Source organism: Ambystoma mexicanum, chromosome 8 (assembly GCF_040938575.1).
Source record: "Ambystoma mexicanum isolate Mex_15411 chromosome 8, UKY_AmexF1_1, whole genome shotgun sequence".
Lineage (NCBI taxonomy): Eukaryota > Metazoa > Chordata > Amphibia > Caudata > Ambystomatidae > Ambystoma > Ambystoma mexicanum.
In genome coordinates, this window is record NC_090929.1 from 1084221456 (window position 1) to 1084238155 (window position 16700).

Genomic DNA, 16700 nt, shown 5'->3' on the forward strand with positions numbered 1-16700 from the left:
AGCTACCATGAGCGCGCCCACTGGTGGCCCCTTTGCTGGGCTATTTTATAATATAAAGTCAGATTCGGAAAGCCAAACTCCCCTTTAGTCTTGGGGAGGGTCATAATCTCCTGAGCAATGCGTGCCGTCTTCTGCTGCCATACAATGGAGAAGCACATATCCTCCATCTCCTTCAGAAACCCTTCTGGCAAATCTGTGGGGAACATTTGAAACAGAAATAACAAATGCGGGAGCACATTCATCTTTATAATCATCATCCTACCAACGAGCGAGAACGTCTGCACCGACCACCTCTTCAGGTCTCCCCTAATTGCCAACACCAGTGGGGTATAATTCTCCTTAAACAACCTGTCGAGAGTCCTGGATATTACAATTCCCAGGTATTTTATCTTGTCCGCTACTGATTAGATACCACAACACTCCTCCCCTTCTAGCTTCACCTGCGGGGGGCACCCCTATCAGCATTAAGGACTTAGAATGGTTGATTTTCAGCCCTGCTAGGGTTCCGTAGGTTCCCAACACCCAAATAAGCGCCTCAAGAGACTCCCCTGGGTCAGTAAGATAACACAAAACATTGTCCGCAAATAGGGAGACCTTGAACTCTACGCCATCACAACTCAGCCCTCTCACTCTCTCCTTTCTAATGGCCACCACCAGCGGCTCTATTACCAGGGCGAATAGCAGCAGTGTTAAGGTACATCCCTGTCGCGTTCCCCTATGTAACGGAAATTCCCTCTACATCCCCCCATTGACTGCCACTTTCGCTGTAAGGCCACTGTACATGGCTCTCACCCAGGTTCTAAAGTTGTGTCCAAAACCAAACCTCAGCAAGACCTTATGGAGAAACCCCCACTCCACAATGTCAAAGGCCTTCTCTGAGTCTAGCGAAACCAGGTAGGCCCCTGCCCCCTCCTTAGATGCACGGTCAGTGATGTTCAGTGTTTTCCTAACATTACCTGCTCCCTGCCTTCCCCTGATAAACCCCACTTGGTCCCCTAGATGAGCGCTGGGAGGCATTTGCCCAACATATTTGCCAACACCTTCACCAACACCATCACATCTTCATTGAGCAGCGATATTGGCCTATAGGATGCACATTTCCTCTGGTCTTTTCCCTCCTTAGGGATAACTGATATGAGGGCCTTGAGCATTGTTGGGGGTAATAGGCCACCCTCTAACTTCTCGTTAAATAATCGCACCATCAAAGGAGCCAAGAGTGAGCAGAACATTTTATAACAGACTGTAAGCCCATCTTCCCCCAATGACTTTCCTATTTTCATTTCCTTAAATTGTAGAGATCACCTCCTCCACCGTAATTGGGGCATCCAATGCCTACACTTCCGCTCCCTGAAGCCTCAGAAGCTCCAACTCCCCCAGATATTTCGTACACTCTCTGTCATCCCCTACTGCCTCTGATGAATATAGTGTGGCATAATAGTGCTTTATCCTCCCTTTCCAACACATTAACTGCCCTCGAGCCTGCCTGAACCTTTAGCCTCCATGCCAGTAGCTTATCCGCTTTTTCACCTTTCTCATAGTAGCGTTGTTTCAGGTGCTTCAAGGCCCAGTCCGTTTTATGTGCCAGGAGGGCTTTAAGCTCTGCCCGACATGCCCTCAGATCTTTTAGCCTTTCCGCACCCAGTGCCCCTTTTCCACCCCCGTTGGCCGTAGTTTGTCGATCCTCCTCTGCAGGGTTTTCTCCAGTCTGGCCCTCTCCTTCTTCGCCCAAGACCCCCACCCAATCAGTTCCTCTCTTACTTTTGCCTTAAAACCGTCCCACATGATACCTATCCCTATCTCCCCCGTATCGTTGAATCGAAAATATTCCTTAATTTTATCAAGGAGGAACTCCCCCCCCACCTTCTCCTTGAGTAGGAAGTCATTGCAGCACCATCTCCCCGTTCTGACGGGTTCCCTCACTCCCACCACGGACCATATCGTGGTCTGACCATGGGATCGCCCTAACCTCTACCTCCTTCACCGTCATAAGAGAGGTCCGATCAACCAGGATTAGGTCTATCCTGGAGAATGAGGCATGCACCGCAGAGTAGTATGTGAACGATACTTGGGAAGGGGTTCTTCCCTGACCGTGAGAGCCCCGACCTGACCAAACATCCACCACCCCTAGGCTTGCGTTGGTGTCTCTGAATTTGGCTGACGAACGCTCCCTGTCCGTCTTACCCCTCTTGTCGGTAGCCTGTCTACTTGTTACAGATAATGTTAAAATCACCCTCTATCACTAGAGACCCTTCCGTAAACCACTGGCGTCGTCCACTAACCTCCTCCCAAAATGCCAACCACCAGTAGCCCTCTCCCACCCCACCCCCCTGGATATGACACACTGGAAACACAAGAAAAGGGAAAGACACGACAAAAAAGATACCAAACCCCCCTCCAAATCCCCAACAAACACCCCCATTCAACACAGAAGGGCTAACAATGCCCCCCTTAACCATCCTTAAGGCGTTCGACCATTGGACCATGTCCCTTCCCCCCCGAATGGTCAAACCATCAGGCTTCGCCCCCCTCCTCAGGACCAACAAACCCCATAATCAACCCAGTGAACTGCTAAACGAACATCAACTCCTTCCCCTTACCCCTAAACTCCCCCACTCCTTCCACCCAGAGCCCCCTCCACCCCTTCCTCAAACCTCTGTTCCCTTCCTCCCCTCCTATTGAGAACGCTGCTCCCCCTCAGTAGCGTATCCTCATAGACCCTCACCTCACCCACCACCCCCGCAGGCTGGGCCCTGACCCATCACCCATCCCTTCCGGTTTTGATCACATGAGCCAGTCTGTCCCCACCCCTGTCACGAGTCTGGCTTCTTTGGTGAGGGTGTGTTGAGACGTCAACATTTTCTCGTTCCCTGGTCTTGCCAACGTTCAGATGTCCCCTGTCCTGTAACCGCTCCCCTTTTCCCTGCGTCCCGAAAGGCAGCTACTTGTGGCCCTCCACCATTTACTTCGTGACCCTCAAAATATCCTCCTCGTTACCACTATGTACTTCACTTCTTACCATTCGAAAACCAAAACAAAGGGGAACCCCCATCTATATCTCGCCTCTTGTCCTGTAGCCATCTAGTCAAGGGGGGCAAACTTCGTCATTCTGGCTAAGGTGAAGGCGGACAAGTTCTGGTAAATAGCCACCCATGAGTCCCCATAATCAAAGGAGCCCAGCCTTCTAGCCTTCTCAAGGATCCTGGATCTGTCCCTGTAATAATGGAAACGCACCAACACTGAGTGGGGCCTGCTGCTCCCTCCTCCTGCCCGGTACACTCATTCATCTCAAAGCACGGGCCGTCCTTTTCTCCGAGAACCTGTTTAAGTATCCCCTGAATGGATACTTTCAAGCTCGCCACTGACTGCCCCTCCTTTTCCTTTAGGCCAAAGAATCTCAGGTTATTACGCTGCTCCCTGTTCTCCATATCGTCCATTTTTTGAATTAACTCCTCCTCCCGCCGTTCCACCTCTTAGAGCCTAACATCCATTTGCATCCCTAGCGTATCAATCAACGCCTGGCTGGCCTCCACCACCATCAACCTCTCTTCCATCGCATCCACCTTGTTTGAGAGGTCTGCCACCTTAGCCCCAATGTCTGTCCTCATACCCCTAATCCCTTCCAGGAAGGCCTGAATATCAGTCCATATTGTGTCCATTTCCGCAGTTCCACGGGCAGGGGAGTTATCCCTTATACTCACTGCCAGGCCCATAGGGACCTGCAAAGACCTTGGGTATCAGCACTCCTCCATGGATCCCGGACCTTTCTACAGCCAAAGTGAAAAGCGGGACGGTGGGGGACTGCCCACCCATGCCCCAGTAACGCCTCCCCCTGGTCTCAAAACAGCTCTGTGGCTCTCTTTTTACCTCTCTGTGTGCCCGCAATCAGGGCTGCCTCGCTGCAGTGCTGCTCCGTGACTCTCCCTTTCCTCTGCCCAGTGTAATTGTGCTTCGGCCCGTCTCGCTTTCACCTGGAAGCGGCTGCCCTGCCACCAGCAACCTTCTCCCCACTGTGCCTTAGAACCTGGGACGAACTCCTCACAACTCTTGGCTGGTGACCCCCCCCCCCTCCTGGCTCACCTCGTCACCACACCGCCTCCAGGAGGCCCATATTCCAGGAGACCTTCACCCGCAACTCCAACACAGTCCCTACGGCTATGCCAAACTCGGCTGCAGTCCGGGCTGCACTTGAGTTTTTGCAGGCTCCGTCCAGCACTCAAGGGAATCTTCCCTCCTATGGCACCAATGGGCCCCAAAACGAATTGGGGGGGTCCACCACTCCTTCACAATCACCGGCGGGTGTTCTTAACCCATCCAAAGTCAATGTCTCAGCAGTATCTCCGCCAGACCATGGGGAAGAGGACAGTGCTACAAGCTCAGGTTGCCATTTTGCCTGTGCCAACTGGTGGCCTCCGCCTATCTCCCTTATTGATGCTGGTGGTAAGATTTTTGTCAGATCACTCCTGTGGCATCTTGGGGCATAGGCAGGGGAGGCTGGAGTCCTGAGTCATCTTCAGGCAGGCTTTCAGAGGGGAGTGCGCACTGTGGACCAGTGCCCAAGATTACGTTTTTTATGCAACAAATATGTAACCCTGGGGAGTATGCCTATTTACACCATCTTCATTGATCTAAGGACGGCGTTCGACACAGTCCCAAGATCTAGGCTGTGGGCTATCTTGGTGGATATGAGTATCCCAAACGAACTGTTGAGTGCCATTAGGGCCTTGCATGTGGATAACAGGGTAAGGATACGTTGGGGGTTTGCCAGAGCACTGTCTGCACCGGTGAATATTGAAATGGGCGTCCAGCAGGGCTGCGTTTTTGCCACCCATGATAGAATCCCCGTTCTTATGTTCTCTGATGATGCAGTCCTTCTCTCTTTACCACCAGTGGGACTGCGCCGCCAGCTAAGCATTTTTGAGGGATTCTGCCATGACAATGGCCGTTCGATTAACATCGAAAATACCAAGGCCATGGTGCTTAAGGAGAGCAGGATGAGGAAACAAGCCAAACTTAAACTCACCCTGGGGGCTATCCCAATGGAACAAAACCATGCTTATGATATTTGGGAATTAGAATCAAAGATGATTGCACATGGTCTGAGCAATTGGGCAAAGTTGTACTTGTGCTTGTTAGGTATAGTGGCGCACTATCTAAGTTTACCAGGGAGCACGAGGGGGCTGCGGGAGTAACGCTGGAGGAGTACAAAGCCCAGGCTATGCAGGCAACGCTTTTTGGTGCAGAGTTGTGGGGCTAGTCAAATAAATTGACCCTGGCTACAACCGAAAATCAGTTTTTAAAGAACTTGCTGGGCCTACTGCATTGTGCACCAAATCCCCCTGTTTGTCTAGAGTTAAATCTTTGGCCAATTGCTAAAGTCTGCAGAGCCAGACCATCTTTTTACTGGGGCAGGCTTTGGTCTAGCGACTACCTGGTGATGTATAGGCTGGTACTTGTCAATGTGCTCTCAGGAAGGGGGTAGGTCTCTACCATGGTTCTTATTTTTGAAGAAGGAACTTCAGGCCATTGACTTAACTGAGTACGGAAATTCTCCTGACACTATTAACAGAGAATTTAAAACTCATGTTACCAATGCCCTTAGGACAGTAAGGGAGGAGGAAATGAGTGCAAAGTTAGTGGCAATGGCACAGTTTGCTAGATATTGGTCATTGATGTCCTCCTTGGTACGAAGACTATCTTGGACCAGATGCAAACAAAACAGATGCGAACATTGTTCATTAAGGGCTGCATGGGAATTCTGCCCTCTCCTGCCCTGAAGAACAAATGGAACCCCGACGTTACCCCAGTATGTTCACTGTGTAAGGTTGCAATAAATATGGCCCATTTCCTCTTCCTTTGTCCGTATTATGGTGACCTTAGGGGAAGATCCTAAAAACTTCTCCTCACTGCTGGAGACATACACACAGTGGCATAGGCTATGTTTCCATGCTTATCAGCCAAGGATCCCACCGTAACCTTTGCCATGTGCTGGTTTTTACTGAGGGCCTGGAGAAGAAGTACATTTATTGGTTTAATTGGGGAGGCCTTTTTTCTATTTATTTTATTTTTTGGTGTGGCCCTTTTTCATTTCTTGGCCCAATTTTAGACATAGTAGCAAAGAGGGCCAAGTGGCAGATGAACTTTGACTGCCTGCACAATGGAATTTAATGTTCTCAGTCACCTATTAATTATTGAGGGTGACTGCACACGTGTATTTTTCTTGCAGTTTCCTTTCGCTCCATCATACTCCTCAATCTTACTGAATTTGACTATGATCAGATGTTTTATTGTGTTTGCACGGTTTGCATTGTTGTATTGACTTTTATGGTAGTTTTTATCGAAATAAAGTACAAATGAATGAACAGATAGATTATTTGTCATTTCCTGTCATTAGCCCTATTCCAAACGCAAAGGTCATTAGATCACACACTAAAGTCTTTGCACCTGAGTTACCATTTCCATTATTGGGGCAAAGTTGACCTAGTAGGACACGCTTTCAGTTTTTCTGTATCTTTTTCCAAAATTCTGTTTTTAGTGTATGTTTTTTCAGAATCATTTTGTTCTTATATTTTAATTCTAAAAACGATATTTCTTTATTCACAAATGCATGTTTATTAGATGTCCATATCGTTTTATGTTTTATGAAACTACTCAAATATGTATGTCATGCCTTCTAATTGCAAATTTGTACATTAATGAGCTTGAGAAAAGAGGCCTTGATGTGTCCTGTTTGTACTTGTATTCTGCACCTAGGCACTGAAAAATCTAGAGGGAAAGACTGAAAACATACCATGTGTTGTGTGCGGAGAAGAGGTTTGGACGAAAGATGTCAGATATCAACTTTCGGTGAGTTTTGAATTGGTGAATTGGGAAAACTTGTGTTGATGACCAATTGTATTGAGAAATTAATATTGTTAATGATTTGGTGTATTGATTACATGACATCCTAGTGAATTGACAAAATGACGAACCAGTGTCTGTAAGATGATGACTACATGTATTTGTGAAATTATTATGACCTTGTGTATCAACAAGTTGATGATCTTCTCCACCCAACCACCCAACTCAAATCCATATTACAAAATTCTGAGAAAAAAAGGGGAAGTCTTACCTTCAGAAAAACCTCAGAGAATTGCAGCCAGGAGACAGAAGAGAGGCTCTGTCATATGATTTTCAGTAGAAGTCAAGGGTGGAGGTAAAAGACTAGAGGGACCAGGTGGATGCTGGGGACAGGGAAAGAAACCTAAGGCCATGAATGTGAAATAGAGAGGGTGTGCCTTCTGCAGTTTACCACTAGTTTTGCGACTGTGGTTAAAAAGGCTTTCCTATTTAAAGGGCAGGTTATATATGCCATTCCCTATATTGTCACCACTGTGAGGGTGATGTCACAGGCTAGGGACAATGTGCTATAAGCTTTTTAAGTTTGGTAAATAGAGGCAGTTTGAAGAAAAGAGAAATTACACAATGTACAGTGCGCTATTCACAGACATGCTAGCTTGATAGGCTCTGTGTTGCACAATACATGCTTATATTTCACAATTTACATACATGCCAAACATGTGCAATACCAAGCCTTTACCAATCAAATAAAGCAAGATGTCTGTCTCAGGTTGGCCCTTAAGTTATCGTTAAGTTGCTCAACCCCTAGGAAGAGCCCTTTTTGGACGGTTTATAACTTTGCTCCCTCTGGACGAATCCTTACCTAACTTTGCAAAACAAGTATGTGGCCCCGTCAGATTGATTCTGCAAAGTCTGGTGCGGTTTCATCAAGAGGGGGACGGGGGGACAAAGTTATAGGGGATCCCAATATTTCTGTTTGTTCCATAGATGGAAACAATATTTTGCTCACGTCTACAGCCCAAACCGCTGGACGGATTTTCACCAAATTTGTGGCAGGAGCAGCGGCTTGGTCCCGAAAGCGTGCTTTTGTAAATTTGGTGTAAATCCATCCAGCAGTTTTTTTAAAAGCCCCAAAGGTAGGTTAAAAAAAATGTGTGATAGTGGGGTTCGGTCCGCAGACTCACTTCCCCTGTTTGGTACGCAGATGAGCATCCGATTGCCTAGAGGGCTACGTGATGTCCGCGGACGCGCCCACTGATTGGATGGTGAAAAGCGTTACGTGCGTCAGATTTCTGGAAACACCCGCCATGTTGGATTCGCGGACAGCCGAAGGTGTCCGCGAACATCGCAGTAAAAAATATTTAAAAACACAACATTGCACTTGTCAAACTCATCAAACAATCTCTGGGGAAGTGGGCGTGATGAGGATGCGATGGGATTTGGCCGTAAGAAGCCAAAAAACAGGCTTTTTTCATCCCTGAGGTACGCAAACAGTCTGGATGTTCGGGTATGGTCCTGTGATGTTTGCGAGCACTTCAGATGTTCGGGTACATCTGTGCCTATTTCTGCATTACAGGGTTGGTGAAAAGTAATTTTTGCATGGCTTATAACTTTGGCGCCACTCAATGAAGCTGCATGATATTTTGGAATTGTATTCTAGACCTGATTCTGAAAGGTTTTGGAAAGTGTGGAGCAGTTTTGTCAAGAGGGAATAAAATTAGACGGGGGGGGGGTCCCAAAATATTGTAATGGCTTATAAATGTGGTGCCATTTGACAAATCTCCTCAAGTTTGCAAAACTATTTTAAATCGAGATATAAATGTATTTGCAAAGTTTGGTGAGATTCTGTCGTGAGGGGGTAAAATTAGAGGGGGGGTCCCAAAATATTGGAAAGGCTTATACATGTGGTGCCATTTAACGAATCTGCACAAAGAATTGCAAAAAAATTTTAGATTTAGATATAAATGTTTTCGCAAAGTTTGGTGGGATTTTGTCAAGAGCAGGCTAAATTGGGGGGGTATCAACATTTTTAGATGGATTATAACTTTGTTGCCGTTTGACGAATGGGGACAAAAGTTTTCAGAAAGATTATAGACCCAACCTTGAATGTTTGTGCAAAGTATGAATGGATTTTGTCAAGTGGGGGCTAAGTTATATGAGTATTGTATGTATATACATTTTGACACTTTTGAAAAAATAAAACATGGGCGGATTTCCAGCAAACTTGTGTAAGGAGCATTGGCAAGGACCTTAAAGCATGGTGTTGTAAATGTGCCTGTGTTTTATTTTTTGACAAGTGTCGTAATGTAGGTACAAAATATAGTGATATACCTTTGGTGACGGAGGTGTAGCCTGTGGCCATGGGCAGTGGCCAGATTGTCCGGGTTAAAGTGGCCATGTCCACCTGGGACCTGCTATGTGGTAAAGTTATTTGAAAGGCAAAAAATAATTTGCTTGTGGTAATATGGTCATAGGGCTCTCTCTTCGCCTTCTGCAGGCTGCCATGGAAAGGGAAGAGGGGCTCTGTACGGAGCCCCGCCTTCCCTTTCGATGGTGGCCATCTTGGAAAAGGATTTTCCTTCCTACAGTGGGACGCTGCGCCCGTCCCTGTGTCGGAAGAAAAATCCTTTTTTTTAGCACCCTGGTTTACCGCTTTCGTAACCCAGGGTGCTAAAGGCCTTCATCCACCATTGTAGGGGCTGGAACGGGGGATAACGGTCCGGAGCCCTCGTTATCCGCCCTTGCTTGACTTGGGCCGATAACTTGGGCTGCCGTGCCCTTATCCCCCGTTTCAGTCCCTGGAACGCGGGATGAACGCCACATTATTCCCATTAGCATAACACAAAATGCCAATGGAAATGTTGGAAAATCTTATTGAGTCTATGTACTGTACTGAGTAATGTAAAGTAGACGGATTCTATAAGATTTATTTTAATTTCTATTTTTTAACTTTGAAAGGTAGCTCCGAAAGGAAACTTTTCTTTTATTGTTTTTTTTTGTTGTTTATTTTGTTGCAGGAGAGGTTAGAACGTAAGGTGGGGAGGGAATTGGGAGAAGAGGCACCAAGCAGTAATATGGAGGGGAAGGTGGACATGGGAAGATGTTGTGTGTGTTACTTCTAAGGAAGGGGGCAGTGTTTCTCATGTTCCTTGATTACAGCTTCAAAAGCACTTCAAAATTGCTCCCCACTCCGGAGTGGTGTGTTGCAGTATATAAAGAGGACTGTTGTCTTCGAAAGATATGGATCAACAGCCTCTTATGTTGCTTGCAAGGTAGTCAGTGGGTGGTTTTGTCCCACAGAAGTAGGCTTTGTGGTTGCCGTATTGGTTGAGGAAGTTGAGGTGGAGGAAGACAGCCTACTACTTGCTAAGAAAGGAACAACTTTTCTGAGCATTGCAGTGGTTGAATTTGGTGTGTTAGCGAATGGAGGTGGTCCCGTAGGAGCACTGTCCAGGTAGTGCAATCAGTGCATTTCACTTTGGTACATACACAACAGTGGCAAAGAACTTCCACACCCATGATTCTCTCTGGGTGCTTGATGTAGGTACTTCCTCTACCTCATCTTCTTGGCCCTCTTCAATGTCTTTGGAAGTACTGTGCTTTTTTTGTTATGTAGGTCCTCCAGCTAATGGTGGTGGTGGCTCTTGGGGAGGAGGGATGGCAATAGCTGATGGCATTTTTAAGATAAATAGCAGTTTTGCTAATATTCTTCGAAGTATGTGCTTTGTACTAGATTGTTAATGGATAATGAGTAAGAATAGGTGTAGGAGCTGTGCAAGGGTACATTTTGTGCTTGAAAGTTCCAAGATCAGTAGAAAAAGCAGTTCCGAACTGTCTGTGAAGCACAGACCCGATCGCAAGGTGCAGACTCTTTTGCGGACATGTCATCATGCTGCGCCCGGTCACGTGGACCTGCCTGGAAGGTCTTTGATGACGTCAGACTTTCGCGGACCTCGACAGATGCAAAAACAGTGTAAAGAGTTGCAAAAAAGTGTATTGAAGTGTTATTTAATGATGCTAGAAGGTGGGAAATGGTAGAGTTTTAAGGTGTAACTTTGTAAATTGGACAAAAAAGCTGCTATATTGGGCTAAGTATGATATAAGTAAGATGTAGGAAATTAGCATGCACTGGTAATAACCTATGAAATTCACTGAAAAAAACGTTGTTAAAGGGACGTTATGGTTAATTTGCACTAATAAAAACCTATGAAATTTACTGAAAAAACTTTGTTAAAGAGACTTTTTGGTTAAGTTGCACTAATAACCTATGTAATTCAATGAAAAAACGTTGTTAAAGGGACGTTATGGTTACAAGTAAAACTGAAAAAACATCAGAAATTTGCCAGTTATTGTAAGCTAAGCAACCATAACTCGCACCACCACCGTGCACTGCTAAGACTAACACCCACGACAGCAAAGGTGACATCACAAATGGCATTGATGACATCACAGATGACATCACATGTGAAATTAATTTTGATGAAAAGACCCTACAAGGGGTTGTGTTTATAATGTTGGTAACAAGATGTCAGGTGATCGGGAGAGCTATCATGCACCACTTAATCTATTGAAGAATGTACTCATCTAAACAACATTGTATTGGAGTGTTGTTGTTAATAAGGAACCTAATCCTACATAAACATAGGCAACAGCTGGATAGTAAAATAATGAATGCTACCTTATCAGCGTTTTGAGTCAGGTTAAACAAGTAATAACTAGCTACCAATTCAAGACTTACTACACACGTGTACTAGTACAAACAATACATATGAAGACCCGCAATGCATACAAATCAGAGGCACATACAGGGAAACTAAAGTAAGGAAGAAAGAAACGGCATCACCAGAAAATGTTAACAACATTAAAGTTTATCTTCATGGATACAAATGAATTGTGTGTTTGAGGCCTGCTTATTGCCCAATGTATGTGCACCGTGAGCTGAGACCAAACCCTAAGGAAAGTACTTTAAGAGCATATGACAAGGTTAACGTCTAGATATATAGCACCTTTTGAATTTTAATATTCTGACCGTCAGTGAACAAAATCAGCTGGCCTAGATATGTCAGTGAACAAAAACAAATGGCCCAGATATGTGATGTCATCAGTGATGTCATCAATGACATTTGTTTTGTCATCTTTGATTTCCTGGGTGTTAGTCTTAGCAGTGCACGGTTGTGGCGCAAGTTATGGTTGCTTAGCTCACCTTAACTGGTGAATTTCGGAGGTTTTTCGGTTTTACTTGCAACCATAACGTCCCTTTAACAATGTTTTTTCATTGAATATATATTTCTGAGGCTTGTGGAATCTGTTTAGATCGCATGCTATGCATAGGCCGACATCTAGTGGAAGCTGCAGAGTATTACAGTTGTTGTTTTTCGAAATTCGAAAAAGGGACGTCGACAGAGTATGCCTGTAACACTATCCCTAGTGTTACGTCTACTGTACCCATGGTCCTTCATGCGTCGCGGTCACTCAGATTGTTTTTTCCACCATCGTGAGCGGTCGCTTATCGTGGAGTGCAATTTTGGCTAACACCATTTAGTTTATCAAAGTTTAAAAATAGTTACTCTTCCTGTCCTTTTTCGACCGCCGTGTCAAGACACAGTGAAGAATCAACGATCGATGGATTCCTTTCGGCCTTGGAAGGCCCAACAGGCCTAGGCCCTTACAGTAGGGAGAGTGGGGGGCGGTCATTTCACAATGTATTTCTCCATCGCTTTCCTTTGTCGCCCTGCTGCCTGCCCCAAATATGGATAGGAAACCTTTTAAATTTTGCCCATCCTGTTATAAAAAACTTATAGTTCAACGAATTCACCCTCCTAAGTGCTATGATCATAGAGATAAGCAAAAGGACAAGGATAAGTCCCACAAAAACATGGATAAGTCCTTTAAGGACAAACCTCATACAGGAGATTGATGAAACCCTACAGGAGGATAGGGAGGGCCCTTTAAGTGAAGCCCTACATAATAAGGGCCTGCCTACACCTGTTGTTCCTTACACTTGCATTATCCCCAGCTCAGCCAAATGGTCAGCGGAGGACATAGATAGAGTAATGTCCAAAATGACTTTCTTTGCTAACTTCTTTGAAGAGCACCCTCAAGTCTTTGAGAGCTTCCAAAGACACCCCCACTGATCAGGCTTCTACTTCACAGCCCTGCCAATCATCCCAGCCATCAGGAAAGAGATCTCTCATCTGTTCTGATCCTTATGATATGTCTACTGCCAAAAAGCCTAGCACCCCTGCAGATCTTTATAATATACATGCAGACACCGAAGAATATCAAGAGGTCTGTGATCTGTAATTTATTTTCCTAGTGAATTTCCTGGCGAACATTTTGGAATTGCTCCTGTCCATCACACTTTATGCTTAAACACACAACTATGCCGGTCACCAGATTGCAGTCCACGACAAGCAAGGACATGGCCACAGACACAGCCCGCTCTTTAGAAGCAGAACTGTTCTCCACTCCACATCTTCTAAGATTCAAAGAAATGCGGAGGGGGTGGAGGCAGTCCAACTTTCACCCTTGCACGCGAAGGACTATCAAGGGAGAGGCAACCGTTTCTGTGAGGTATTAGCCCTAAGTGCTAAAAGAAGAGAGAAGCTCCAAAGGGAACAGTGTCTCCTTTCAGAGTTGCTAGGGGATAATAAACATTTCAATAATGATACCAATAATTGTTTCAGAGCCACCACCCCCTCTTCATCATGTCTTTCTCACGCTTTGCCCCTTTCCTCGGAACGGCCTCAGCCATTGGTGTTTTATAGTGCTCAGCAAATTACTAAAATGCCAGGACGCTCTATTTGTGGAATAGATTCCCCTAAGGTTACTTCTAACTGGCCTGACTATAAGGACCAATTGTTGCAGGGCCTTGGGGCATGCCACAACTTCGAGGAATGTCATTCTTGGGCGATGACATTCGGGCAGAAACTAACAGAATCTCGGTTGTCTAGCCTGCAGAATCCTGTAAATGGTGAGGCCAATGGGATGAGAAACTCTTATGGCCATCCTGGATTTCATCAAGGAACTCAAACAGAGCCCATTATTGCTACCCATCTGGCGACACCTTTACAGATGACAGTAGCGCCCACTATCAATATTCCGGGACTGGAAGACCCATTAAAGGGCGCTTGCAAAACTATTAAGCCCACGGGTCTACCGTCCATCACAGACCAAAATGATCCACGATTGACAAAAACAAAAATAACAAAAACATTGATCCCGTCGTAAGGAGCTTTGTATTGGACCCCAGAAACATTATAATAGTTAATGTAGAGAAACCGTCTTATTTTAAACAAGAGAGGCCCTAAGGAACAAAATCTTAGCCTGGATACCAAAGTGGCCCCTAATTGTATTAGAACTTCAGATTTTAGAGTTATCCGGAGAATCCACACTGAGAATTGGTGTAACGTGGATAACACTGATTGTATTGTGCTACGATGCGGTTTGAGTAGTTTACCCATGTTTTTAAACAGAATAACTAAATTCAACAAATTCCCTCAAGCATCAAAGTTGAATATTGTTCTGAACTGATCTACTAGATTTAGGCGTGTGGACCGCTCATTTGTTGGCACTTAACTCGGCCTCACTCTTGATATCATTAATGTCTTGCTTTGTGTTTAGTTTCTTTGGCTTATTTTATGTGTTTGTACGTCTTGTTGCGCCATTATGCCTGCAGGTCAATTGTGCGCGGTATAAATAAATAAATGTAAATGTAAAGAATGATCAATACTATGACGTAGAGGATGAGGGGTATAATAATGATGGGATGAGGCGGAGGTCTATGCTATGGACTCTCCAGTTCCACAGGATTCCCCGTTACCTGATTCCCCAGTGGATAATCAACCCCTGTTTAATGACATTTTGGTCAAAGCAGCTGAGCACTTCGGCATTGAAACTCAAGAGACTTAGCAGGACAAGGATTTTGTCGAGAACATACTGGGGGACAAGAAAGCTGCCACCCAGTTTATACCCATTTTGAAGTCCGTTCAAAGAAGGATCCAACCTTCACTTGAAACGCCCAATCAAACAAGGGCAGTTAACCAAAGAATAGAGAAGCTATTCCGCCCGGCCCGGTCTGATACATTGTATATAAGAGGACAGCCTAGGCCAGATTCACTGGTGGTCACAACTACCCGGAAGAGAGCTGGTACACCCTTGGACTCCTCCGAAGCTCCAACAGACAAAGAGAGCAAGAAGCTGTACACTATGGGTAGGAAAGTGGCTACTTCCGCAGCTTAGACTCAAGCAAGAATCGCCAACAATTCCACACTGTTGGCAAGCTACGACTGTACTAAATGGGAAGAGGTTACTGCCCTAGCTGACTCTGCTCCAGAACCTCTGAAATCTAAACTTGACCTTGTCGCAGCTGAAGGCAGAGCCACTGCCAGCAGTCTGCTTAAAAACAACCTTGACGCTGCAGATAATGCCGGACGCGTCATCGCAGAGGGCACTATCCTCAAGCGCCATTGCCTAGGTTCGACAGTCTGGTTTTAAACTAGGGACTCAGGCAACCTTGCTCAATATGCCAATAGAACCTAATGTTTTATTTTGCAAAGCAGTCGAGGACGCTCTGAAGTCAGCCAAGGTATGAAACACTCAAGTCCCTTGGGCAACTTACTAATCAACAGACCGGACAAAAGGGGGGGGGCAATTTTTGCCGTTTTCGCGGCCAAAATCAAAGAGGCTCCGGTTACGGACAAAACCAGAATACATCTTGGAATTACAACTAGGGTCAAGCGTCCCAGGGTTATCCTAGAGGCCAGCGCAGAGGTCGCGGCCGGGGGTGACCCTTTACTGGCAGAGGTGGAGGAACACCTCCCAAACAATGACGCCCTGCTACAGGTCCCCTCCCATGCCTCCCCAGTCGGGGGACGGATTTCAAACTTCACCCGCGCATGGGAGGGCATAACCACAGACAAGTGGGTGTTAGGGAGGTCATTGCGTAGAGCTCCTAGACACACCATCAAACCTCCCCCGCGCCAGGGGAAGACGTCAAGAGAAGAACAACTCATCTTGATAGAAGTGAACGCGCTACTCCTCAAAGACGCCATCGAGATCATGCCGTCCAACGAGGTAAACAAGGATATCTATTCAACATACTTTCTTGTACCAAAGAAAGATCTGAAAGGCGCCCAGTATTAGACGTGCGCCCTGCAAACAAATATGTCAAGCCACAAAAGTTCTACATGACTACGCTACAAGAAGTAATCCCTCTGCTAAAGCGGGGGATTACATGGCAACATTGGATATGAAAGATGTTTATTTTCATATTTCAATGCTCCCAGCGCACAGAAGACTCTTGCGGTTCAAAATAGCAAACCAGCACTACCAATTCAAGGTGCTACCCTTCGGATTAGCCTCGGCTCCAAGGGTATTCACCAAGGTACTAGCAGTGGTGGCAGCGCACCTGCGCAGGGAGGCAATCCCAATGTATCCCTACCTGGCTGATCACAGGAGAAACTCCCCATCTTTGCAAACTAAACACTCAAAGAACCATAAATCTTCTCTACCAATTGGGCTTCTCAATAAACGAGAAAAAGTCAAGTCTTGTAGCAAATACATCAAAACAGTTCCTAGGAGCTGTATTAGATACCCAAACAGGCTTAGCCTTTCCGTCCATGGAAAGAGTGCAAAACATGCTTCGGCAAATACTCCAGTATCAAGCCGGTCTCCAGATAAGCATATGCAAAGCAATGCGATTACTAGGCATGATGGTATCAAGCATTTATCTAATCCCACATGCAGGTCTGCGCATGTAATCAATGCAGGAGTGGTTGGCGAAACAATGGTCTCAGGCAAGTGGTCAGTGGGACGATCTAGTGGTCGTTTCGCCAACACTGGTACAAAACCTACGCTGGTGG

General features: G+C 45.8%; 1 protein-coding gene across 1 annotated transcript in view; it reads left to right on the plus strand.

Moving 5' to 3' along the window:
* ALDH4A1 (aldehyde dehydrogenase 4 family member A1) overlaps positions 1-16700 on the plus strand; it is a 442959-nt gene that overhangs the window by 85941 nt on the left and 340318 nt on the right. The window contains exon 3 of the mRNA XM_069611079.1: positions 6751-6843. Within this exon, the coding sequence (XP_069467180.1) occupies positions 6751-6843 (93 nt within the window). The remainder of the gene's footprint in view (positions 1-6750; positions 6844-16700) is intronic.